At 46.2% G+C, this 27,409-nt stretch overlaps 1 protein-coding gene across 1 annotated transcript in view; it reads right to left on the reverse strand.

The window, feature by feature from the left end:
* Nucleotides 1-27,409, reverse strand: part of LOC308130419 (ephrin type-B receptor 2-like) — a gene marked incomplete at its 3' end in the record, with an annotated part of 112,587 nt that overhangs the window by 26,048 nt on the left and 59,130 nt on the right. Inside the window, exons 3-8 of the mRNA XM_080496790.1 lie at nt 21,931-22,615; nt 19,543-19,698; nt 13,110-13,445; nt 12,748-12,872; nt 10,654-10,816; nt 10,082-10,190 (exon numbers count right to left, since the gene is read on the reverse strand). Of these exons, the coding sequence (XP_080352916.1) occupies nt 10,082-10,190; nt 10,654-10,816; nt 12,748-12,872; nt 13,110-13,445; nt 19,543-19,698; nt 21,931-22,615 (1,574 nt within the window). The remainder of the gene's footprint in view (nt 1-10,081; nt 10,191-10,653; nt 10,817-12,747; nt 12,873-13,109; nt 13,446-19,542; nt 19,699-21,930; nt 22,616-27,409) is intronic.

Here is a 27,409-nt window from a genome sequence, read left to right on the forward strand (position 1 = left end):
CACCTCACCGTGCTATCAGCTTTGGTCCTCCACTCACTGGAGACCCTCTTGGTCATCATGACCCTCACTCTCTCCACCGGAGAGAACCAGGGGGGTCCAGCTCAGATGACTCGGACCATTCCGGTCCCCCAAGGGAACGTGGTCTTCGGACCCGCCAACTTGAGTCCCTTGCAGAGGACATAGAGCAGTTCAACCCAAACAACCGGGAGGTTAGTATAGAGGACTACCTCCGGGAGGTTGAACGCTGCCTCCTCGACCTGCCTCATCCTTCGTCACGTGAGAAGCTGAAGCTTCTCTGGAAGACGACGTCCAGGAGCGTCCATGTTTACATGGAATCCCTCCCACCTGCCATCAGAGACCATTACTCATCCCTCTGTCATGCACTTAGGGAAGAGTATTCTCTGTACAATGATCCTGCCTCTGCAACCTTTGGTGCACTTGCCATTACTCAGAAGGAGGCGGAGCCTCCCAGAGAGTACTATAGGCGCCTTAGGGCCGCCTACTTCCAAGGCCGCAGTGCACCGGGGTTGGATGAAGACCAGACTTTAAAGTCGCTCTTCATGAACAACCTCCACAACAGTGTGCGGTTCGATGTCGCTCTGTTCTGCAGGACTACAAACCCCACCATGAAAGACCTCCGCAAACACGCGCAGATGGTGTGGGAGCTGCGTCACAGTTCAGGTGAAAACCATGATGGTGACGCAGGCGTCCTGAGAACGCAGGCGACTGGAAACACGAACCTGGCACCTGTAGGTCACGAGGTCCCCTCCCCCGCACTTGCGGTGGATGGGGGACCCGTTAGGTGTCCACAACCTCGATCACGAGGTGGACAACGGCACAGAGGTAAGAGATCAGGCAGACCGAGACCTCACCACTCCCAGCGGAGAGGTAAGTCTCACAACCGAGGCCGAGGTCAGACCCAAAACCACTGGGACGCAGACGTCCCACAGTGGGTTAAATCCTGCCTCAAGGAGGTGATGCGGGACCTGGACCCGCCTGGTCAGAAGGGACCCGGCTCTCCTGAGGAACCGGACTCCCGGCCCCTGACCACATGACTAGGCCGGTCGCCTCTCCCCTCCGCACACAAAGTTTGCTTTGTCAGGAGGAGGAGGAGGAGATCCAGGAGGTCAAAGAGGCCCTCAGAACCAATAGAGGAGCCCCCTTTGACATTCTTGGGTGATCTTGTACGCAATGGCAACGCCAACTGCGTATACACTTCAGTGATGGCAGGGGGTGTAGACACCCTCGCCCTGCTTGATTCTGGGTCAGAAATCACCCTCATGTGTTCAGCCACCTTCACGCAGGTTGCTAGAACCATGCGTGCCCTAGGAAAGCCACTTCAGGTGGAAGAGTGTAGCATAAACATCAGAAGCTTCACTCAGGACGTGTCTCCCATCACTAAACGTGTCTGGGTCGACATAACTTTCCAGGACATGTCGGTGACACATCCCATCTATGTCACTGACCTGAACACAGAGGAACTTCTTATTGGTCAGGACCTCTTAAACCGACTGGCCGTGCTGATGGACTGCAACCAATGGCGCCTTTGGTCCCAAGTCACCAGCCCGACTCCCCTTGGCCCTGAACCAGGCCACCAAGCTTTCAACAGCAGAGTCGATGCCATCCAGTCCAGAGGTCCCCTACCAATACTTGGGTCTCTCCCAGAGTTTGACCCCAGCCAATCCACTTCAAGGCTCCCTGACAGTCAGCATCCGCTGCAGGTGACGAGCCGAGACCCAGTTCAAGCACACCACTCTTTACTCTTGTCACTGAAGGACGTGAGTTCTTCTTTGTACATGAGTACTTCTTTGCACGCCCACCACACCGTGGGGGGTGCACACATGGATGGAACCTCGGTTCCGGAGGCACCTTTGGCGCGCTGGTCCGAGAGATCGGCCACCGACGCCGGCCTGCTTAAAGTTCCGAGCCACCGCTCACTTTCAGCACGGTCACTTCAGACCTTAACCAAGGTCCCTGGTTCATGTGCCTCCTCGACTCGCTGTCCAGACCCCGTGCCGGTGATCTGTGACACATCTCTTCTGGAGCTGAACAATCGTTCAGCCAACCCGCAGGTCCACAATCTGACACACGGTCAGATTAAAGTGACCGCATTTCCACCTTTAGAGATGTCAACTGACAGTTCATTTCACAATCTTGAACTGATGGTGCCTCTCACTGACAACCTGCCGTCGTCCCCCACCAGTGACGACACGCATGACACCGCTCTCCTCATTCCCACAACCAAAACAATCACCAGCGCTCACCATGTTAACCTTGAACAGGTTCTCCATGGAACAAAACCGAGCACTGAAGGTGACTTGGTTGTGCAGGCTCCGATGACTCAACCAGAGAATACAGACACTTCAGGTAAACAGACCGCGTCTGTACCAGAAGAACCTTATTCAGGTTTCGAGTCAAAGACCGAGCCACACCCTGCTAAAGCTAGCGCTTTACATAGCAGAAACGAGGAGATGCATTCATTGAGGTCTTCCGCGATTATCACACGATCTTCGCGCGGGTCTCGCATGAAAGGGGGGTCACAGACCTCCCTCCGGCGTGCGTCCCCACTGACCTCGAGGCACCGCCATCTTGTGTACACCAGTACATACTCTTTCTAGCTGTATACGCGGTAAAGCGGTGCTGGACCACGAAGGTGGTCCCCGCTAACCAGTAGCAGCTAGTTTCTTCCTTTGGCAACCGCCAGTTCGCCTGGAACCGGTGCCACTTCGGCTACTTAGACCCACCATCGGTGTCTACCATCCTTCTCCACACCATGATGAGTAACATTGCTGCTCACGGCAACCCTCATCTATGTGGATGACTTCCTCATGCGTCACTGCACCTGTGAGGAACATTTAGCCGAGACACGACACGTCCCTTATCAACTTCTGGTAGCGTGAACCAAACTTGCTCTCAGCATAGTTTGGGAGGCCGCACCAAAGCTGAATTCATTGGGCTCATAGGTGGCGCTGATGGGACTGAACCCCAGCAGGGAGAGTTCATGCCAGCCAAAACCTCAGAGCCCGACTAACGTGTCATAACTTGGGAGCCTCCATCTTGACACAGCCATTCCGGCTGCTGCCCTCCTTCTGAACCAAGCGTTCAGCCACTGGAGCTTCCCATCTTTGGTCGACTCAGACAGGCACACATGCCACACCCAGTGTCATGGCTGCCCTGTACGACATTTTGGTAATGAAGGCCAACCTCCATTCACCAAACCACTCCTAGTCATTCCCTCAGGTTGACCGAGTCAACCACAGCACCACACACATACTCCGGTATGGCAACAGCGGTGGTGCAGATGGAGACGTGAGCCTCCAACGGGTGTTGGTGACCAATCGGTCCACCATACACCACTCCACAGGTTCCACTCCCTCCAAAGAATGACTGGTAGAGAAATGACCTTACACTGCACCTTCTGGACCAGCCAGAAGAGGTCAGTGTTGTCACGGCCTGCATCGCAGAGCCACTCAATCGATTTACTCCCTCGGAGTAAGGTTAACTCCTCCCCTAGCGAGGGGGGGAGAACCTCCATTCCAGGAGCAGAACAGATTTTAATCAGTAGGGTTTAGTGCCAGCATGCTCAGCTCCCAGCAGGTGCATGTACTAACCCCTGACACCATCAGAAATCTAACCCTGCCTCCTTAGACAACATGAGCAGTTACAAAGCTTGAGTTGAACCATTCAGGGAAATATAGTCACTGTAAACTCATATCCAGCTCTGTTAACACCACTTAGCGTGCCTTAGACCAGTCAAGTCTAACACCACCACGGTTATACAACCTTCACAGATACATCTGACAGTCTCGGCAGTGCTATTTTAACCTCTGTGAAACCACAGAGCCAAGAGTTGTGATTTCTTCAAAACTTAGCCATTATTAACAGAAATAATGTGTACAGTTTTAAGCCTCTGTAGTGAAAGTTGGGGTATTGGAAGGGAACACACACGTGCACCTCCACACACCACACTTCACTCTCACTCCTCACCGGAGCAGGTGCACCAAAAGCCCCAGACGGCTGGTGGCTTTTGGACACTTGCTCACTGGTGCAACCACATCCACAGTTTACAGGTCAGACTCTACTCCTTGTATCCGGTACCTCCGCTTTTGTAAACTTGTCCTCGAGCTGCCTACTAACCCATCTCCCTCCTGTTCTTCAACTTTCCTGCCCTTTCCTACCTCTTTCATTTTCACTGGTGATGCACTTGTAAGAAATGAAATGTATGAATGCTTAGATAGTTAGAACAGGAATAGTAGGTCTGCCCAGACTAGCCTTACCCTGCCCAGACTAGCCTTGCCCTGCTCGGACAATAACCTCATGTATGAACTGTTGGACAGAAAATGACCTTGTGTTCCACAGGACATTGGGACATTCACAGACTCATAGACGTTTCGGCCCAGGTTTGCTCCAAAGCCTGAGATCCGCATCCCACTCTTCGGACCAAAGGGGGGATGTTGGGGGCCGCTCAACCTCATGGAAGGGGGAGGGGAGACCACGTTTTGAGAACAAAGGACCACATGCCTACAACTGAAAAAGTCTGCCATTGGTCACGTGATCACCCCCTGGACCCCCCCTTCCAAGGTGCAATACTAGAGGCCAACGGCAGGGGGCGCACGAGAGCTCCCCCTCACCAGCTGGAAGGTCCAGGGCGGGCCCTCCGTCAGGATTGGTCCACATGACCCAGAGCCGACCGGTAACACGAAACCACAACAAGAGGTATAAAATACCCCCGCAGACGTGATTTCTGTCTCTCCAATGTTGAAACCTGCGTAAAGACGGACGCATCCGTTTCGCACGGAGACGAAGTGCCACGTGTGCCCGCTGACCGGGCCCGGAGTTCCACACCCGGCCGGACGAGCCGACAACCACCGTGGAACTACTTCTACTTTTCCCTTTTTCCTTTTTTTTCTTCTTCACCGGAGTCCGAGTGTGCAGCTGGCAGCGCACCGTCCTCCCGCATGCAGACCTGAAGCCGCTTCTTCTTCCCCCCTCCTCAAAAGAAGCGCTTGATCATCCTGTGGACTTTTTCCTTGTCCACAGACCAGTTTTAGCTTGTTTTACCTGGGACGCCAGAGAAAACAAACTCGCAGCCGGGAAATCAACGGATTTTCCCCGGCCGCCGGCAGCACGTTCACCCTCATCAAACTGAGTAAGGCTTAGAGTCTGGGCAGGCAATGAGAATAACGTGACTGTAATATTGCTGTGTGTTTATTATTGTGTTGAAGTCAGGGACGCCGATCCCGTGTTTCCAACCAATCTGTGTCTGCGCGTTGGATTTACATCCACGCGAACCTCCGCACTGTGTAACCCGCTCTCTCTCTCTCTCTCTCGCTCTCTCCCTCAACTTGCACAGACCATTTCTAGATGACTGTGCAGTCCAGAGACAGTGTGCAGAGCTGAACATATTCTGTCCACTGCCCTTCTCCCTCCCTCCTTTTCATTTTTCCTCTCCTCCTCATAAACGATCGCGTAAAAGCAGCCGCGCGCTGCTGCACCCGCTTCTGTGACCGTGTGTAGTTCACTGTCCCTGGGATTTCTCAGCCACGAGCCCCCAGGCGCGCTCCGAGCAGGCTCACGAGCCGTGCACGAGCACAGTGACGTCACGCTGTCCAGAAAGAGTGCACTAAGCGCCTCTGGTGGCCGCGTTGGTGATTGCAATCTCTTGAAAGACCGCCACTCGGTGGACAAGTCGAGTCATTGCATTCTCCCTCCGTGCGCCGCCGCGCCCCTAGTGGTCGTTCCGGTTACTGCCTCGAACTAGACGCCTGCCGCCATCTAGTGTCCGTTCGAGGTCATTACACCCACACACACTGACCCTCCAACGCCTGCCGCCACCTGGTGGACGTTCGTGGTCATTACATCCCACTCAGGCTTCCACACATTCACTCACACACACTCACTCATACACACTCTCACACACTCACACACACACACACCCTCTTTCGTTGTACATAGTGTTTGCTGTTTAATAGATTAGATCTTCGTGTTTGATTGTTTATTACTTAATTGTGTTGTTTTAATAAATAATTTATGAATTATTTTTGAATAAATACTTTTTGTTAATAAACGCATTTTAACTGAATTGATCGATTCTTGGTTATCATTGTGTATTTATTGTTGACAATTCACTGGTTTGTAACAGTCTGTGCTCGAAGCTCACACCTTCCTTGTTATTTAATATTGTTATATTTACACAGAAATATTAACTTTATTTAAATAACCCTTTTTGACAAACGAGACTGAAATTTGGTATTAGCTATTTCCAGCTTAGCTGGTGGTGCCCCGATTTAATTATTATTTGATAAATAACCAATTTATGCAAATTAATAATTTTTATTAATAAATTATTTTTGATAATTTATTAACTTTTGAGTAATTACTCAATTACTCTAGGAGTTGCTGATGAGTAACTAACCGTTTACTTTATTAGTAATTCCAATTTTTCCTAAATTACTTTCAGTAATCTATTACTTTCAGTAATCCATTACTTACAGTAATTATTTATGCTAATTACCAACCATAAATCCCAACACAGTCATGACATGAATTCTGACCCAGGAATGTGATTGACCATCACACCCAGTGGGCGTGGAGGGCTTCCACAGGACCTTCCTCCCCCCCTTTCTGCTCACAAGACTCTTCCCCCATGCAATCAGCCAGTCACTGATTGGTTGAAGCTCTCAGGCTTTGACACCTCTGAATTCAACAAAAGGCTTTAGACAGCCTCCATTCTCTCTTGCAAAGCAAACTCCAAGGAGGTGGGTTGCTGGAGAGCAGCTCATCCAACGTTAGCACACAGCTAACATGAGAGGCCGGCAACCAGAGGCCTTCACTCCTCAACTCCTCTGCTGACCCGACCACGAGGGTCAGACCTTCCCCTGATCCAGAGGCTAGCGCCCAGAGTCTGCTCTCCAGGGAAACCAACCGGCTCCTTCAGGACGGGACCAGGGAAACAACGCCTCACAGAACTGTTGTGTCTCTTCACACAAGCTAAGATACATTCTGTTATCTAGTTGAAATTTTTGAAGTAACTCGGGGCCAGTGAATAAGTAGGTCATGGATGGTGTGACACTCAATGTTCTCTGTGACTACTCCCAGTGGCACTAAAGCCCGGCGATCTTCCTAACACTGAATATTGATTGGCTTAGATAACCAAGTTCCACTGAGAAATGTCACCAAATGCCACTGAGGTCAGACTGGCTTACTTCCAAGATCAATCAAAGAGAACTGAGCACCAACATGTAATAATGTTGGATGGTCAATCTTTCAGTTGTTGAATTTTTCATTTGGCTGAGGAAATTTTAATAGGAATAAAAACCTCCGCGGTGTTTGTGGCAAACTGGCTGTGAAATTCCAGGCACCGTCAGTAGCTAAGAAGGTTCTACAAAAGCTTCATCCAGTTCAAGTTCATCAGCCTGGAGCCAGGCCTGACTAACAAAAAGTACAGTTCAATACAAGACAAATAAACGCTCAACAGTCACGCCGACGAGTAATTCAGTCTCACCAATTACCTCAAACATATTTTTGGACTGGAAACAAACTGAAAATGTACAGATTCTTTATCAATAAATGTGAGATTTGCATGCCAGACCACAAGAGAGTGGTGGGGTTTTTGTATGACGCCATACACACATGCACATAACACAATGGTATAAACATTTTTTTTCTCTGTTTTTCTACATGGTATTGTTGGGATCTCACAAAACCACAGAAAGTTTGTTCATTTCTAAGGAAGGACAATTTTCATTTGATACACAGTCATGACATATGAATTCAGACGCAGGAATGTGATTGACCATCACGCCCAGTGGGGGGAACCTTTTGCCACAGCAGATCCTCCCCCGTTTTCTGCTCAAAAGACACTTCCCCCATGCACTCAGCCAGTCACTGATTGGTTGAAGCTCTCAGGATTTGACACCTTCAAATCCACATACGTTCAACAAAAAGCCTGCAAAAGCAGTCCTGCAAAGACTCTTGCAGCGAGTCTTCTCCTGTGAACACTGGGCTGCATTCCAGCAGCTGAGCTCACCCAGCGTTAGCATACAGCTAACACCAGAGGCCTGTAACCAGGGTCTTTCACTCCTCAACTCCTCTGCCGATCCGACTACGAGGGTCAGACCTTCCCCTGAGCCAGATATCAGCACCCAGAGTCTGATCTCCCATCAACCAGGGAAAACCAACCAATTTCTCCAGGACAGGACCAGGGAAACGACGCCTCACAGAACCTCTTTGTGTTTCCTCAACAAGCAGGAAAACCATCACAGACCTGAGCGACCAGCTCCTCAGTCTGGACAAAAGGAACAACCAGGAGCTGCAAAGAAGGACTCCTGAAACATCAACTCCATCTTCTTCTCCTCAGCCTGCAGAACCAGCAACCACAGTTAGCAGGAGGTGCTAACTACAGGAGAAGACACCAGCTTCCCTCCAGCCAGGACAACAACTGAACTCCTTCAAGGAAGTGATAACAACTGGGCTTTACCTGAGATTAGTTAAACCTGATGCTATGATAGAACTGTTTAACTTTATGAAGATGTGTTGATTCTGTTACAGTGATTGTGTTCTTTTGATTCTGATGTTAGGAGCAGTTATCAACCTGTAAACCAACGTTAGCTCTGCCACAGACACAGGGTCTGCATGCTAATCTTTGCTTTACTAACCTGTTAACTCACAATCCTACACATATCACATCAAAGACAACATCACACTGTAACCGAACACCATCTGACGACTCCTGACATTTTACAAGACAAATCGCAGTCACATCAACTCATTCTAGAAATGGTCCTTTAGCAGAGACACACCAGAAGCAGATGCTAGGGCTAGCTTCTATTGTTCCATTGCTATCAGCACATGGTGGAGACCCAGGACAGACCTCCTGTTCTCTGACAACCTCCATTTGGAATGTAGTTTCTTGTGATCCGCCATCTTGTTTTGTAGTTCCATCACACGTCACACACAAACACACACACTCCTTCCAACTCTCTCTCTCTCTCTTTCTCTCTCCACACACACACACACACACGCACACACACACACCAAGCTGTATATAGGTAGTTAGAATCTGTGTTTTATTTGTTTTCATTGTAAATAAATATCATTTTTGGAATCATACTTGCTGTGTTATTAATGAGCACAAAGGTGAATGAAATGTCGACCTCTTCTGTGTCAAGAACTCCAAAATCCTTCAAGCTTTACTGTTAATTCTGGTAATTGTAATTAATTTAACTATTAATTCAAATTCCTGATTAACTGTTTAGTATATCTTATGAGACTGATATAACTGAATTGGCTATCATTTCCTGTTACGACAGGTGGAGCTCCGAGGTTCTGATACACATCAGATTACATTTCAACATTATTAATAACTATCTTTGATCATTATTAATCATTATCGATAGCCAACCAAAACATAAATAGTGATCCATATGAGGTAGTTAATCCCTACATTAGTATAGTGGAAATTGGTATTCTTGAAGTTATCATTGATTCATGCATTTAACTTTGAATAAAACTGGGCAGCGAAGTGAAGACCTTTGCAGATCGATGAACTTCAGCTTGGAGGTGAATTCATTTCTCTGCCCTTGTACAAGCTAACCGATTGTTTTGACTCTTTATTTCTCTCGATACTGGGGTTGTCTCTCTTGTCTCATTCTTGCAGGTTTTTCACCTAACAGAAGTGGCGTCTGGCTGAGAGTCATCAGCAGATGCTTGAAAACAAGCTGGCCACTCATCTGAACATAAAAAAGCGTTGCATTTACTGTCAAGCTGTGTTTGACCGGACAGAGTAATGTTCACCAACAGATCTGGAGGAAAGGAACCAAACAATTGTGAAGTTCCTGATTGCAGGCTTTAGAAACACACTGAGGATTGTATTCTATGTGCTTCTGTTGCAATCTGTGTAATGAAGAAGACTGAGTTGTTTCCTGAAAGATGAAGCTACCCCAGAGACGATGAGTGTCTCCAAACAGCAGATGGTACGAAACACTCTGGACTTACAGTATGTGATCATGTAGGTCCTCATAAATGTCTGTCTGGATAAATGTGGAATTTATTCATGCTCTTTGGGTTGATTCTGACTCGCCTGCGACAAACGATGATGATGACAGTGACAGCGATGATGAAGACCACCCCTGCAGCAGATGATCCGATGATGAGGGGCAGCTTCTCCTGGAGACTGGAGTTGTATTCCTCTACATGTCCAGAGACAGAAAGAAGAAAAAAAAACAGGTAAACATGAGCTGTTTATTCCATGGTTGAATTTTACAGATGTGTTCAGTGCAAAAGTTTTTAGTTGATTTATTAGTTTTAGCTGTGCTTTTTCCTGTTTAGTTGTATTTTTTCCCACATCCAGCAGATACAGTTTTTTTTTTAATTCTTTCTACATTTTTCTCGTGGTTTTAGCTGCTTTATCTAGTCTTTGCACTTTTAAACAGATGATAGAATAGAATAGAATCACTTATTAATCCCAGAGGGAAATTCTTGAAAAATTACTCTGGCTTGCAATTGAAATAACAGTAAGATAAGAACATATATATTTATTCACTCATAACCTTCTGAAACTTCATGATGCCACTCCAGAGGGGCTAAAGAGCCAGATGTGACTCCACAGCTGCGGGCTGCAGACCACTCATTGAGTAAATGTCATTTTCATACCTGCGGTCATGGTTTGGAAGTACATTTTGCCACTGAAGCGTCCAAAGCCAGCAACAGTCCGAGCCCGGACCTGAAAGATGTAGATGGTTCCAGATCTTAAACCTCGTACGACTGCAGTGTTGGTCTGACTTCTTGTGAGAGACGAGTTCCACTCAGCCTGATTCTGAAGCACAAACAGAAAAAAAAATCTTTAAACAACTCAAACAATCTATTTGATTAATCTTGTTTTGCACTGTTCTATAAAAATCAGGGCCACGAGGAGCTGGGTGTGATGTTAGCTGACTGTAGGGAGCTTGGTCTGATATCAGCTGACTGTAGGGAGCTGGGTCTGATGTTAGTAGATTGTAGAGAGCTGGGTCTGATGTTAGTAGATTGTAGAGAGCTGGGTCTGATGTTAGTAGATTGTAGAGAGCTGGGTCGGATGTTAGCTAACTGTTGGGAGCTAGGTCTGATGTTAGCAGATTGTGGGGAGCTGGGTCTGATATCAGCTGGCTGTAGGGAGCTGGGTCTGATGTTAGTAGAATGTAAAGAGCTGGGCCCGATGTTAGCTAACTGTCGGGAGCTAGGTCTGATGTTAGCAGATTGTAGGGAGCTGGGTCGGATGTCAGCTGACTGTAGGGAACTGGGACTGATGTTAGTTGACTGTTGGGAGCCGAGTCAGATGTTAGTTAACTTTAGGGAGCGGGGTCTGATGTTAGCTGATTGTAGGGAGCTGGGTTGGAATGTTAGCAGATTGAAGCAGCTGGGTCTGATGTTAGTTGACTGTAGGGAGCTGGATCTGAAGGTAGCTGACTGTAGGGAGCTAGTTATGATGTTAGTTGATTGTAGGGAGCTGGGTCGGATGTTAGTTGACTGTAGGGAGCTGGGTCTGATGTTAGTTGACTGTAGGGAGCTGGGTCTCATGTTAGTTGACTGTAGGGAGCTGGTTATGATGTTAGTTGATTGTAGGGAGCTGGGTCGGATGTTAGTTGATTGTAGGGAGCTGGGTCGGATGTTAGTTGACTGTAGGGAGCTAGTTATGATGTTAGTTGATTGTAGGGAGCTGGGTCGGATGTTAGTTGACTGTAGGGAGCTAGTTATGATGTTAGTTGATTGTAGGGAGCTAGTTATGATGTTAGTTGATTGTAGGGAGCTGGGTCAGATGTTAGTTGACTGTAGGGAGCTGGGTCTGATGTTAGTTGACTGTAGGGAGCTGGGTCTCATGTTAGTTGACTGTAGGGAGCTGGGTCTGATGTTAGTAGATTGTAGGGAGCTGGATCTGAAGGTAGCTGACTGTAGGGAGCTAGTTATGATGTTAGTTGATTGTAGGGAGCTGGGTCAGATGTTAGCTGACTGGGTCTGATGTTAGTTGATTGTAGGGAGCTAGTTATGATGTTAGTTGATTGTAGGGAGCTGGGTCGGATGTTAGTTGATTATAGGGAGCTGGGTCAGATGTTAGTTGATTATAGGGAGCTGGGTCAGATGTTAGTTGACTGGGTCTGATGTTAGTTGATTATAGGGAGCTGGGTCAGATGTTAGCTGACTGGGTCTGATGTTAGTTGACTGTAGGGAGCTGGTTATGATGTTAGTTGATTATAGGGAGCTGGGTCGGATGTTAGTTGATTATAGGGAGCTGGGTCAGATGTTAGTTGATTATAGGGAGCTGGGTCAGATGTTAGCTGACTGGGTCTGATGTTAGTTGACTGTAGGGAGCTGGTTATGATGTTAGTTGATTATAGGGAGCTGGGTCGGATGTTAGTTGATTATAGGGAGCTGGGTCAGATGTTAGTTGATTATAGGGAGCTGGGTCAGATGTTAGCTGACTGGGTCTGATGTTAGTTGACTGTAGGGAGCTGGTTATGATGTTAATTGATTGCAGGGAGATGGGTCGGATGTTAGCTGACTGTCGGGAGCTGGGTCAGATGTTAGCTAACAGGAGGTGAAGGCAGGTTACACCTTGACAGGCGAGTGATCCATCACAGGGCACAGACTCAAATGAAAGCAAACAGAAAGGCCTGGCCTAGACTCGTATGAGATGGGAATGCTAACCAGGAATACACTGTTATGTGATAATGTGTCTGTGAAATATGATGAAAAGATGGAAAGTACTTGGACCTTTTCGCAATAGTGCAGTTCGTAGTCCAGGATGACTCCGTTGGGCTGATCCGGCTGCGACCAGGACAAAGTGATGCTGCCGGAAGTTCTACTTACCTGGTGGATGATGGATACAGCCGATGGAGCTGAGAAGCAAGAACAAAGCCAATGAGAAATGAGAACCAAAAACATGCATCGTGGGTTCCTGAGAAAGACCCTCATCCCCCATCAGCCCCATCAGCTCCCCCTGAGCGCCTCTGTGTGGCTTCTACCAATGGGTCAGTTCAAAAAAGACATTTCCTTTCCGAGGACTAATAAAGCATTTAAACATAAGGAGGTATCTCAGGTGAGCCACAGGACAAAAGTGCCTGGCGGCACCTCACCGGCCTGGTTGGTGGTGATGTTGACAGAGGTGTACTGCGGTGAGTATGGACTCTGGTCAGAAACCCCGTTCACAGCCTGGATTTCGAAGGTGTACTGGGTGTGAGCCAGAAGGTCGCTGATCTGCACATGGCTGTCAATCAATCCCAACTGACGGGGGACAAACTGCACGTTGTCTCCACAGCGGGTGCAGCTGCTGCGTCCACTGCCGCAACTTTTACAGATGATGTTGTACACGACATCTTCCCGTCCGCCTGCTTCCTGAGGCGGGCTCCACTCTAGCCGCAGAGACGTTTCGTTCACTATGGAGATGACGTTTCTTGGAGCTGAGGGGACAGCTGGAAAACAAAACAGTTTCATATTTTCAGCAGCATTTACTGAGAGAAACAATGTTTTTCAACTGAAGATGCTCAGATAATCCCTGAAATGTGTTAATACATGACTTTTCCCATGAATTCACTCAAGCCAGACTAACCTTCACAAACATGTTCAAGACAGGAGAACGAGTCGATGATCAGATACAAGCAGCAAAAGAAAAATATGTCACACATTAATCACAGCAGCTGATCCACATGTTCCACATAGGCTCTGGTTCCATAATGAAGCTTTCAAAGCCTCAAAACTACACATTCAGACCAAGAACCCTGCAATAATAGACAAGAAGCTGTGTTATCTGTAGTTTACCTTACAACTTGAAGCATTAGGGCAGCAACAACTGCTGGTCACATTTATGGGGGTCATTACTACACAATCATAAAGTAAATATAAAATAAAAACAAATAAATGGAGCAAAAGAATAGGTGTATCCCTTCCCGCCCCCACAAACACCTGAACATTTTGATAACATAGACCTTAAATGGCACATTCGAATGCATTGTGGACTACTAAATACTACATTGTGACATGTGATAAATTGTGAGACCAGTTAATATTGAACAAACCAAACATCAGCTATGCTATGGAAGAAACATATTTATTTAAAATCGCATAACTGAACCAATATAAATTTTTAATATATATATATATATATATATATATATATATATATATATATATATATATATATATATATATATATATATATATATATATATATATATATATATATAATTAAATTCCCCTCTCGCCCTCCGCGGGCGGTCACCTGTTTTTCTATTCCAAGCTCGGGTCCTCTACCAGAGGCCTGGAGCTTGAGGGTCCTGGTCCTCTACCAGAGGCCTGGGAGCTTGAGGGTCCTGGTCCTCTACCAGAGGCCTGGGAGCTTGAGGGTCCTGGTCCTCTACCAGAGGCCTGGGAGCTTGAGGGTCCTGGTCCTCTACCAGAGGCCTGGGAGCTTGAGGGTCCTGGTCCTCTACCAGAGGCCTGGGAGCTTGAGGGTCCTGGTCCTCTACCAGAGGCCTGGAGCTTGAGGGTCCTGCGCAGTATCTTTGCTGTTCCAAGTACTGCACTTTTCTGGACTGAGATGTCTGAGGTTGTTCCAGGGATCTGCTGTAGCCACTCCTCCAGTTTGGGGGTTACTGCCCCGAGGACTCTACTGTCACCTTCACCTTCCAAGCCTCTCCAGCTCCTCTCTGAGCCCTTGGTATTTCTCAAGTTTCTCATGTTCCTTCTTTCTGATGTTCCCATCACTTGGTACTGCTACATCCACCACCACGGCTTTCCTCTGCCCTTTATCAACCACCACAATGTCTGGTTGGTTCTCCATTACCATCCTGTCTGTCTGTATCTGGAAGTCCCACAGGATCTTCATCGGTCATTCTCCACCACCTTTGGGGGGGTCTCCCACTGTGACCTTGGGGTTTCCAACCCATACTCTGCACAGATGTTTCGGTACACTATGCCAGCCACTTGGTTATGACGTTCCATGTATGCTTTCCCCACCAGCATCTTGCACCCTGCAGTTCTGTGCTGGATTGTCTCAGGTGCCTCTTTGCACATTCTACACCTTGGGTCTTGTCTGGTGTGGTAGATCTGGGCTTCTATGGCTCTGGTGCTCAGAGCCTGCTCCTGTGCAGCCAGGATGAGGGCCTCTGTGCTGTCCTGTAGGCCAGCCCTCTCTAGCCATTGGTAGGACTTCTTGAGATCAGCCACTTCAGTTATGTTCCGGTGGTACATCCCATGTAGGGGCTTGTCCTCCCATGATGGTCCCTCTTCCAGCACCTCCTCATCTCGCCATTGTCTGAGACTTTCGTTGAGTATGTCATCCGTTGGAGCCCTGTCCTTGATGTACGTATGGAGCTTGGATGTTTCATCCTGGATAGTGGCTCTCACGCTCACTAGTCCTCGGCCTCCTTCCTTACGGCTAGCATACAGTCTCAAGGTGCTGGATTTGGGATGGAACCCACCATGCATGGTAAGGAGCTTTCGTGTCTTAACATCCGTGGTCTGTATCTCTTCCTTTGGCCACCTTATTATACCCGCAGGGTACCTGATCACTGGCAGGGCGTAGCTGTTTATTGCCCTGGACTTGTTCTTGCCATTGAGCTGGCTTCTTAGGACTTGCCTCACTTGCTGGAGGTATTTGGCCGTTGCCGCTTTCCTTGTTGCCTGTTCAAGGTTGCCATTTGCCTGTGGTATTCCCAGGTACTTGTAACTGTCCTCAATGTCTGCTATTGTTCCTTCTGGGAGTGAGACCCCTTCAGTGTGGACTACCTTGCCTCGCATTGTTACCATCCTACTACATTTCTCAAGCCCGAATGACATCCCAATGTCATTGCTGTAGATCCTGGTGGTGTGGATCAGGGAGTCTATGTCCCGTTCGCTCTTGGCGTACAGCTTGATGTCATCCATGTAGAGGAGGTGACTGATCGTGGTCCCGTTCCTGAGGCGGTATCCGTAGCCTGTCTTGTTGATTATTTGGCTTAGGGGGTTCAGACCTATGCAGAACAGCAGTGGGGACAGAGCATCACCTTGGTATATGCCACATTTGATGGACACTTGTGCAAGTGGCTGACCATTGGCCTCGAGGGTGGTTTTCCACAACCTCATCGAGTTTGCAACGAACAGGTTGTAATGACAGGTTGAAAATGTCTGTAAGCACGTGGGCCAGTTGGTCAGCGCACTCCTTGATCAGCCGTCCTGGGATGCCATCAGGGCCTGAGGCTTTCCGTGAATTTCTCAGAGCTCTCCGCACAGCAGTGGTTTCGAGCCTGAGTGGCTGTTCATCAGGGAGGGGTGTGGACTTCCTCGCAGTGGTGTTGTTCAGAGCCTCAAATCTCCCAAAGAAGTTGTTGAGCTCATTGAGAAAGCTGATGTCGTCTTGGCAGGGTGAGGGAGTGTCTTTGTATTCAGTGATGGTTTTGATGCAGTGCCACAGTTGTTTGGTGTTACTGGGGTCAACGAAGAAACCTTGGATCTTCAGACTGCAGGCACGTTTGGCCGCCCTGATGGCCCGGTTCAGATTGGCCCTCGCTGTTCTGAGTGCCTCCGTGTCACCAGATTTGAAGGCGGCATTTCGTTCCCTCAGTCTTGTGTGCACCTCCATCGTCATCCAGGGTTTTTGGTTGGCTCGTGTGACTATAGTCTTTGTGGATGTAACATTCCCCATGCACCATCCCATGTAGCTGATCACAGATAAAGCGTACTCCCACACATCTGTGTGTTGATTGTATGTTGCAGCCGCTCTGAACATCTTCTATTGAGAACAGTCAAAACAGTCCTGCAGTGCAGACATGGATCCTTCAGGCCACACTCTCACCTTCACAGCAGGTTTCTCTCTGGTGAGCGGGGGCCAGTAAGCAGGAATTAGCATCACAGAGAGATGGTCTGACAACCCAAGGTGTGGGCACGGAGCTGCTCTGAATGCTCTCTTGATGTTTGTGTAGACCAGGTCCAGTATGTTTTTCCCCCTTGTAGCAAAATCTACGTGTTGATGGAACTTTTGGAGAACCGTCTTCATATTGGCCAGCAACGATGAAAACGCCCTCCGGGTGGATCTTTTGCCTGTCACTGATGGCACTGTAGAGTGTACTTAGCGCTTGCTTGGTGTTTGCGCTGGGTGGAATGTACACAGCAACAATGTTGACGACGGTGAATTCATGGGGCACGTAGAAGGGGGTCTGCATCTAACAATCATGAACTCAATGTCCACAGAGCAATGACTGGAGACCAGAGTAGCGTTGTTACACCAGCTGTTGTTAGTGTAGATGTAGACAACACCCCCTCGGGTTTTACCTGTGAGAACGTGGCTTCGGTCGGCTCTGAATGTTGTTAGCCCGTCCAGGCTAATAGCTGCATCAGGGTTGTTTAGCCACGCCTCGGTAAAAATGAGGATGCAGCAGTTTCTGGTTTCCCTTATGGTGGTGAGATCCAACTTCAGGTGGTCCAGTTGGCTCTCCAGGGAACGTTCGTTGGTGAGCAGGATGGAGGGAAGCGGCGAACAGAATGGAATAGCCTTTAGCTTAGCTGTAAGTCCACCACAACATCCACGCTTCTGTTTTCTCCCGCACCATCTCCGGTGACTCCAGTGTCTCCAGTGACTCCAGTGTCTCCAGTGTCTCCAGTGTCTCCGTGTGCAGCTTGTGCTGGTGGTGGACTCCGCTGATTCCGCTGAGTCCGGCTGCCGAAGTAGAACGAGGCACTGTAGTGTCGTCTGCGTCTCTAAATCAACGTCGTTGAACGGTCTATTCTTTCTAAAACTGAGCATGGTTTGACGGTTGTATACAGTTTTTGCACTGTTACGCCGAGCAGCAGATGTTGTAAAGACTGCATTTTGCGATGTATTGGCTAAGTTACCGGGAGCCGAAGCAGCCGCTGCCGTACAGCTGTTTTAAACGGTTGCATCTTAAGGAGGGTAGGTGGATATTTACGTCACGATTCGTGACATTGTGTTTTTTTCTAGGATTCTGTTTGGCTATCATGACTTCATGCTTCTTGCTACTCTGCCCCCTGCAGGTTTGGCATGCTCATAGCAGCTCTGAACCAGGTGTATATGCAGGTCCGTGTAAATGTAGATTTGTTTTTAAACGTAAAGGAGGAAATGTCCATTTTCTTGGCCTGAGTTTGTAGTTTGCAATATACAGTATAAGGTAACCCTTAAATGAAAGTGAAAATGTGCAATTGAGCAAGGATTGTTACAACCAGCATATATCACAATAAATACACAATAACCATGAGGAATGGTTCAATTTAGCTAGCAGGCATTATCATACATTTATCATCTACGAATTGACACATTCAATCAGCAAACATCTATAACACATGTTGCACAGTGGAGAAGCGGTGGGTTCACTCCAGTGAATGTGTTCTTCTTTACTTAGTAGGAGAGAGGATTAGCCACTGTCTTCTGGAGCGTCCTAAAAACTGTTTATAGAACACTCAACACAGTGTCACTCATCCAGCGACCTAAAACTGTGGCCCAGGTCTGTAGATTGAAACATTTGATTTCTTTGCTTCGTTTGCGTGACCTGTGGGCATCGCCAGGTTCTGGCTTCATTTGACCAATGGGTGCTATGGTGAATCTGAGGTGAGTTTTCACATCCGGGTGAGAAATGTACTGATTGGTCGCCAATTTGAGGGGCATGGCCTTTGTTGGGGTGTGTGAATGTGGTTGATGGTTCTCAGAGATACGTGATCAGAGCTTCTATGTCTAAAACTATGAGGTCAGGACCAAATATTCTACCTGTAGAACTCATTCACCTGCTCATGTCATAATTATGGATAGTACATTTTTTTATTTTATTCTCACTACCACATGAGACCAAACAGGATTCCAGCATAATTTAATGAAAACTGTATGTTTCAATTCAGAATCAACAGACATTAATTTCTGTGTATTTTTCCTAATAATAAACCTGATAATATAGTTATTTGGAGTCATTTCAACAGATATCTGCTTTTAATGTCCTTAAAATGGCCATGATGCTAGAATTACCAATTTATTTTTCAATGTTGTCTTACAGCAAATCATCAGACCATATAGACAAAAAACTATACTGACATTAGATTGAAATCAAGCCATTGTCCAAAATGTTTTGCTCAATGCTTGTTTTTACATACCTGTGGCAAAAGGTCTGAACAAAACCGTTAAATTCAACAATCAACAGGGGTTTCTAAATACCTTTGTCTATATCATGTCATTTTTTTAAACCAAAAGGTAAATACTTTAAGTGGGTTAAATGTGTGTGTTAGGGGTTCAGGAAAAGCTGCCAGGGTTCTACGAGATAAAACCAAATGGAGAACTCGGTCCCAAAAGAGTGTTGTACGTAAAATAAGCAGATTGAAGTTGTGTACGCTCACCTTCTGGAGATGGAAGACATCATTATGAACGAAGTACACATGGGACAAGAGAAGGTATTTCACTACGGTCTAATGATGGGTGCCATTGAAATCTCACTACAGTCACAGAAAACCTAAACTCATACAACAGATAAGATCTGGATCTGTGTGTGTTTTCAGTAGGAGGACTCTAACAGTGACATTTGTGTCTGTACATACTGGTACAAGGCATCTGTGGAGGATCGGAGTCAGCACGGTAGTAGCTGCTGCGGCACACGCAGTTTGTCGCGCCTTCGTTGGTGGTTCGGCTGTTGATGGGACACTGCTGACAGCCATGGTCTCCCTGAGCAGCCTTGAAGAAGCCTGACACACACGCTTTGTGTGGAACAACAAAGACACAAGAAAACAATATACCACAGGAACTAATCACTTGGCATTAATGTGGATTAACTTGAGCCATTGACTCAGTTTGAATGGTAAAATTAGAATTACTAACAGAACAAACTGAAATAGCTTCACTTCAAACCTTGTGCACAGCTTGTTGGAGTCATGATCACACTGGATAATTCATGCTGATGGAAATGATGAGCTTTTCAGAACCAGCAGTTGTTTTATGTCTGCTCGAGTTCTTATGTCATATGGTGTGTTGAGTACAGAACAATGTTAAAATAGGGAGAGAAAGAAAGATGCAAATGGATAAAAAAAAGAATAATGAATCTCAGAATAACTGAAGAGCTCAATCATCTCCAATAAAAACCTAATGTTCTGATCTCCTTTGATTTCCTCTATGAAGTGCCTCTCTACGTGCCGCTTTATATGTTTGCACTGTTTTTTGCGATTTTTTCGGAAACAGTTAGCTGAATCGTTGTAGTAGTTGCCACATGGAGCAACATATTCCCGAATGTTCCACTCATTTTCATGTGCTTTTGGTGTTCATGCTGCAAACAGTGCAGGACTAGTTAATCACAGAAAAATGGCAGGAAATTAAAAAAAAAAAAAAAAAATGTATGTACCGTAAATTCCGGACTACAGAGCGCACCTGATTAAAAGCTGCATGCTCTAATTTTAGAAAGAAAATACATTTTGTTCTTGTACAAGCCGCACCGGATTTTAAACTGCATGTGTCCCACGTTGTAATATGAGATATTAGCTCAAAAACGTTCATGTCTTCTTACTATTGTAAACGTGTTTTTGTTCTCTCTATTAAGACATAAAAGTGATGTCACGTCACCCGCTATCAGTGTCATCAGAAAGCTAAAGCGCAGCATCTATTCTTTTCACTTTTATGTCTCACCAGAGAACCAAAAACACGTTTATAATATGAGATATTTACACAGAAAGATATTACACCCGCGGATTTTTTAACTTTTACTTTAATCAGCATGGTAACATAAACAAATATATTGCAGATTTTTTCGAACAGTGCCTGTAAATATACGTAGGTATCGGTAACACACAAATTACGTTGCTTTTGCCTTTTTACTGAACAGTGCATGAACAACATTCTACTAGGAGATAGCTCCATAATGACTGGTAAAAATATATACGGTCTACTGCAGCCTACCAGGAACAGTCAATGATCGTCTTCATCTTCCTCCTGCACTGAAACCATCAGAGTCCTCTAATTCAGTGTCTGAATTAAACAGCCTCAGGATCTCGTCGCTCACTTCAGCCTCTTCGTTGTCGTTGTCACTTGAACGCATGTCCTCTTCATCACGCAGCAGTCCAGCCTTTCCAAACCCTTGGTGATGGTGGATGTTTTGACACGGCAAGATTACGTGCTGCAGCTCGATTTCCTTCTTCAACCACCAGATTGATCGCCTTTAACTTAAAAGCCGCATCACATGCTTTTCTTCGATTATTTTCCATGTTGGTGAGGGGGAGTACAAATGACTGATTTGCAATAATAAAGTGAGCTTGATGGATCAAACAAGTTCATTGGACCTCTGTGAACAAGTCATTCATTTGATTGGTCTACGGTTACTAGGCAAAATGTTTCTCGCGCCACGAAAAAAACCAAACATGTATTAGCGCACCGTAGTAAAACACGCAGTGTTCAAAGTGTGGGAAAAAAGTAGCGGTGATAGTCCGGAATTTATGGTATGCATGTCTTCTTCTTCTTCTTCTTCTTCTTCTTCTTCTTCTTCTTCTTCTTCTTCTTCTTCTTCTTCTTCTTCTTCTTCTTCTTCTTCTTCTTCTTCTTCTTCTTCTTCTTCTTCTTCTTCTTCTTCTTCTTCTTCTTCTTCTTCTTCTTCTTCTTCTTCTTCTTATTATTATTATTATTATTATTATCATTATCATTATCATTATTATTATTATTATATGGCCATCAAGGATACTCATCTTTGTGCCTTGCCACTAAGACAAGCACAAGAATTATTCAACACAAGGCAGGGAGACATATTAAAGGTGTTCAAGGTGCTTTGAAAGTTCTTTGCCAAGCTTAAGAAATGTTTGTTATCAGCTAAATAAGCTCAGTTTAGTTCAGTTTACTTTAAAACAAGGCTGTTAATGGATCAGGTAGGTGGCCCTAACACAACTTGAAATAATACCTTAAAAAAACCTGAAATAATAGTATCATTAAAGCAGTGATAAATAGCTTCTTACCTCTGCAGAGCGTGGCATTTTCCACTGATTCGTATCCAGCTTTGCACATGCAGCGTCCAATGGGCACCATCCACTCCCCGTCCCCGTTACAGTACAGCTTGATAGGGACGTCCACCTCCTCTCCATTGGGAACACAGATGCCTCTGGCTGCCACCAGAGAGGTGCTTTCTGCTCCGGACAGAGTCTCGGGAAACAAAGCTCCATTCTGGACCACACGGGGACACTTCCTGTAGAAGACTCGAACAGCAATCAATGACATGCAGGCACCATAGTCCTGGAAAGCCAGGTAGAACCCATTGCGTGAAACGGGTCCAAAACTTCGAACTTCACTGTTGATCTTCATGATGCGACCACCAAGGTCAACCTGCGAGAAACTTTCGTCTGCAGCTATAGTGTCCACTTTGACCCAGGGATTCTCCATCCAGGGTGGAGAGGATTTACTGGCCATGTCTGAGTCTGATTCATAATAATACAGGTTGAAGGTCTCCTTGCAGGAACCAGGGACATTGGGGATGGAACTGCAGTCACGCACTGAGAACTTCATCTGGACGTGGATGCGTTGGGCACCACGGCGCCGGACATACTTGGTGCGTACCCAGTTGTTCTGACTGCTGTCAAACACATTGCAGACCTGGTATGTTCGGATGGTGTTCATGTTTTCGTCGTATCCACTGACTTCTTCCCACTGCAAGACAACAGAGAGAAAGAACGGATAAAATACAAAAAATACATGTATTTAAAACTGTAATGATGCTTTTAGAGATGGGTTGGGGCTAGCATTAGGGTTAGCGTTAGCATTAGGGATCAAATTAGGGTTAGCATTAGCAGTAGGATTATTGTTAGAGTTAAAATTGGTACAAAAATGGAAAGTGGACTTCACTTATACAGCGTCTTTCAACTGCGTGAGCAGTCCCAAAGTGCTTTACATCATTTATCACATTCACTCATTCACACACACATTCACACATCAATGGAGGCTACTAGGTTTAGTGTGTTGCTCAAGGAGTAGGCATTTGGATTGGGGTTAGTGTTAGCATTGTATATAGCCTATCCATCCCTCCATCCATCCATCCACCCATGTGTCTGTCTAAGCGTTCAGGATGGCTCACTGTGGGTGAGGGCAAGTTCACTGGACAGGGTGAGAGTCTGCAGCCACATGTGGCTCTCCAGTCTCTCTGTAGTGACTCCATCAAACTTTCAACTAATTACATATAAATACAAGTTTTTTTTTAAATCTTTTTCATTTTCACAATATGTTTCACTTTCAATGTAATATTTGAAGTAAATACAAGTCTCAGAGGAAAATGTTTCACTCATCTACTATCACTGACTACTTGCTGTTCTATTTCATGCCTCCAGATCGCACTGGATGGTCATCCTCAGGCAAACGCAAGTCGAGAATGGTATGACAACAAAGTCACTTGTGACCTCCTGGTGGCTCACGTGAGTCCATATATGACATGACACCAGAAGCTCAGTCCTTTTTCACCTTCTCGCTCGAAGGTTTGTAGAAGTGGTTTGTAAGATATTGTGGATTTCAACTGCTTTCAAGTCGTTTGCTGCTTGTTGCCTGTAGCCCTGCGACCTGTGGTCGGAGCTACGACTCATCTCACCCTCCAAGGGCTGCACAAGCGGCGTTTCTGCGAACTTTCATCAGAGCTGATGGTAGGCATTCTACACCTGGTGAGTCCATTGATTGTGTTTTTCACCAATGAGTTATGCTCAGTTTCAGTTCTTGCCTCCTGGCTCCTTTTACATCATTTGAAGCCACATTTGTTTGGTTGATTACGCGCCGTGTTGGTTGCGTTTATCACGTTTTTCGGCTGCTTATTAGAATAGTTTTTCTATGGCTGCGCACATGCTTTCATGAAAAGTGACAGAGGTGTTCATGAAGCTCGGAATAAGGATTCGCTCATTTATGGGGGACATGTATTCAGAGTGTATGAGGATTATTCACCACAGGCGGCCAATAAGTGGAAAGAGTACAGGGCGGTGATGTCATCTTTATACAGACTGGGATTGAAACCTACCCTGGTGTACCCTGTGAAGCTTCGCATCACACAAGCCGATGGCAAATGTACATGGTTTGGATCGGTAGCAGAGGTGGAAAAATACGTGTAAGGAGCAAACCAAACTTAAAATGGTATTTCCTTACATAAACAGTGGAACTGTTTACAGGTTTGATGCTTTTGAACACTTTATGGGCCGAGACTACATGTTGCAGAAGAGGAATTTGGATCAATATTCTTTCCAATTCCCAAGATTCTATCTGCAGAATCCACACAGGTGGGACTAATTCTATGAACTATGATCAATCACATTTTTCATTTCCAAAATGTAGTTTGGATAACTGCGCATCATTCATGCTTTTCATTGAAGAATAAGATATTCTTTGTTGTGAAAATGCTGATTTTGATATAAGTATTGACAATCATGGTTGTTCCATCACCAATTTATGTGTGACTGTGACTTTCTAAGGTCTTGGAATTGAGCTATAGGAGGACTGCAGAGAAAAAATAAGCATCTAATTCAAAACTAATAAGAGGATAATAGACCTATTTCACAGTTCAGAGTCTGCAGGTGCACAGTTTAGGGGTGCTCAAACATTAAGCAAAAATATAAACACAACACTTGTGTTTCTGCTTCCATTTTTCATGAGTTGAACTCAAAGATCAGAACATTTTCTATGGAGTGGGCAAATGCTCACATTAGATGGCATCTGGCACATTGGAGGAGTGTTCTCTTCATGGATGAATCCAGGTTTTTAGTGGCCTTTTATTGTGACCACCCTAAGACACACCTGTGCAACAATCATGCTGTCTAATCATAATCTTGACGTGCCACACCTGTGAGGTGGGATGGCTTGTCTTGGCAAGGGAGAAGTGCTCACTAACACAGATTTAGACAGATTTGTCAACAATATTTGAGAGAAATAGGTCTTTTGTGTATATAGAAAATGTTTTACATCTTTTGAGTTTAGCTCATAAAAATGGGAGCAAAAACAAAAGTGCTGCCTTTATATTTGTGTTCAGTGTAGAAGCAACGTGTCACTCCAGGGGGCATAAACAAGCACATGCAGTGAAGTTTGGAGTGAGGTGAGTCAGGTATAAGTAGAGGAACAGGTACAGGTACAGTTACAGGGACAGGCAGTAGCGTGCTGTGGTGTTTCAGTCAGGACCAGTAGTAACAAAATACACCCCCCCTTCCAAAAAAAGTATTGTTGTCTATGCCTATACAGCCAATGCAGCAGCCGCACATTATGTCCGCCAGTAAATACACAATCCGAATCCAATGTAAGGCCACTATTATGCTTAATCCACACCAACATGACAGCTGATCAACATCCACAACACATCAAGACACCACTGTGCAGCATCGCCTTCAGATCATCTTCCAGTGTTTGCCACAGGTTTGCATGGAGACCGGGGGTGGGTTGCAGCCCCTGAATGTGGTTCGGCGGACTGTGAGTCCCACGCACTACTGTCACGCATGCGCGGTCATCTGTCTGTGTGAATGACAATAATGGAGAAAGAGAGCTATACGGAGATGAATTAACTGATTTGATTTTGTGTTAGTCAAACCCAAACCTGAAGTAATTTAATGTAGCCACGATTGTATGAGAAACACCACTTTACAATCAAAAACAGCACCAAATGCCAACCGCAGCACCAATCTAATCCAGAGAAAGTAAAAAAAACAAAACAAAACTAGCACTCACCCATCACTTGTAGATTAAATCCATTCTGCTGTAAAATGCTGCACCAAGCCTTTGTTGGTCTGAGTTAGCTCATCCTTTTCTGGTGTCAGTCTTCCTCTACTCACAATTTCCATTTCTTCTGCAAATAGGCGCCTTGAAAAAGACCCCGGGGCAGGTCCACTATTGTGTCATCCCATCTTGCTGTTAAATTAGCCACCATCACTCCAGAGTAGCAGATAATAACAGAGCGTCATTACCACCTGCCCATGAGCCAATCAGTCAAGCTCATTTCAATACGACACTAAGACCAGCACTAGAAACTCTGAGTCTCGGGCATTCTGTCAATAACTGTAATAAGTCAAAATCTGATTGGCTGATGATACTGTCACTCAACATTTTAACCCAATAGCAGCGCCCAGCTTCCATCAGAGGTTAACAATGAAGATACTGCTGGCCCCAGCAGAGAAAAGGAGTTGTGATGCATTTAGAGGACATACGAGATTTGAGCTTATCTTCTGGATAAAGTTGCTTAAGTCACTAAAGTACCGTTTCCACTGCACAAAAAGTGCGGGAATGGACAGGTATAGTCCGTTACAGTTGCAGTTTCCAGAAATAACCGCTACAAAGGCGGTCGCTTTTCCACGACCCCTCCATCGGGGTACCCAGGACTATGGAACGGGTCTGAGTTTGAGGAGCCGTCTCCTGATTGGTCAGTGATTTACTACACGCCCTCAATATTTTAATATGGCAGCTGGATGAATCCTCTGCTGCTAGCATGATTAGCTTTGCACTGGTTGTTTTTTTTCTTTCTTTTCATTCCCTGTGTCCACAGACCAGTTCAGATTTATTTCTCTGGGACGCCAGAGAAACCCGCCCACGGCCGTAAATCAACAGATTTTAACCGGCCATGGAAGCACGTTCACCCTCGTCCAACCAAGTAAGGCTTAGAGTCTGGGCAGGTAGTTAGAATAACAGGATTTTAATATTGCTGTGTGTTTTCATTGTTGTGCTTCAACTCTGGACGCTGATCCCGTGTTCCCAAGCAGTTTGTGTCTGCGCCTTGCATTACATCCACGCGAACCTCCACACCGTGCAGCTCTCTCTCTCTCTCTCTCTCTCTCTCTCTCTCTCTCTCTCTCTCTCTCTCTCTCTCTCTCTCTCTCTCTCTCTCTCAGCTTACCCCTCTTCTCCTAGAGTCTATTCCTGCCTAACTCGCAGATCTGGACTCCGTGGGCAAGCTGAATGGCCTGCACAAGCCCCAGAGCTCTCTCTTTCCCCCTCTTCGCTCTCTTTTCTCCTCTCCTCACTAACCCATTGCGCGGCTCAGCAACAGCTGTTCCTGTGCGCCCCTCCACTGCACTTCTGAGACCATGTGTAGTTTACTGTGCCTGGGATTTCTCGGCCATGAGACCCCAGGTGCGCTCCCGGCAGGCTCACGAGCTGTGCACGAGCACAGTGACGTCACGTCATCCAGAAAGAGCGCGCCAAGCGCCTCTGGTGGCCGCATGGGTGACTGCAATCTCTTGAGAGGCCGCCATTTGGTGGTCATGTCGAGTCATTGCATTCTCCTTCTGTGCACCACAGTGCACCCCTAGTGGTCGTTACGGTCACTGCCTCAAACCAGACGATTGCCTCCCTCTGGTGTCCGTTCGAGATCATTACACCCACTCACACTGACCCTCCAAGGTCACACACCATTTTTCTTTGTACAGTGTACTTTGAACATAGTGTTTGCTGTTTAGTAGATTAGATCTCTGTGTTTGATGTTTGTGGCTTGATTGT

This window comes from Blennius ocellaris (assembly GCF_963422515.1).
Source record: "Blennius ocellaris genome assembly, chromosome: 5".
In the NCBI taxonomy this organism is placed as follows: domain Eukaryota; kingdom Metazoa; phylum Chordata; class Actinopteri; order Blenniiformes; family Blenniidae; genus Blennius; species Blennius ocellaris.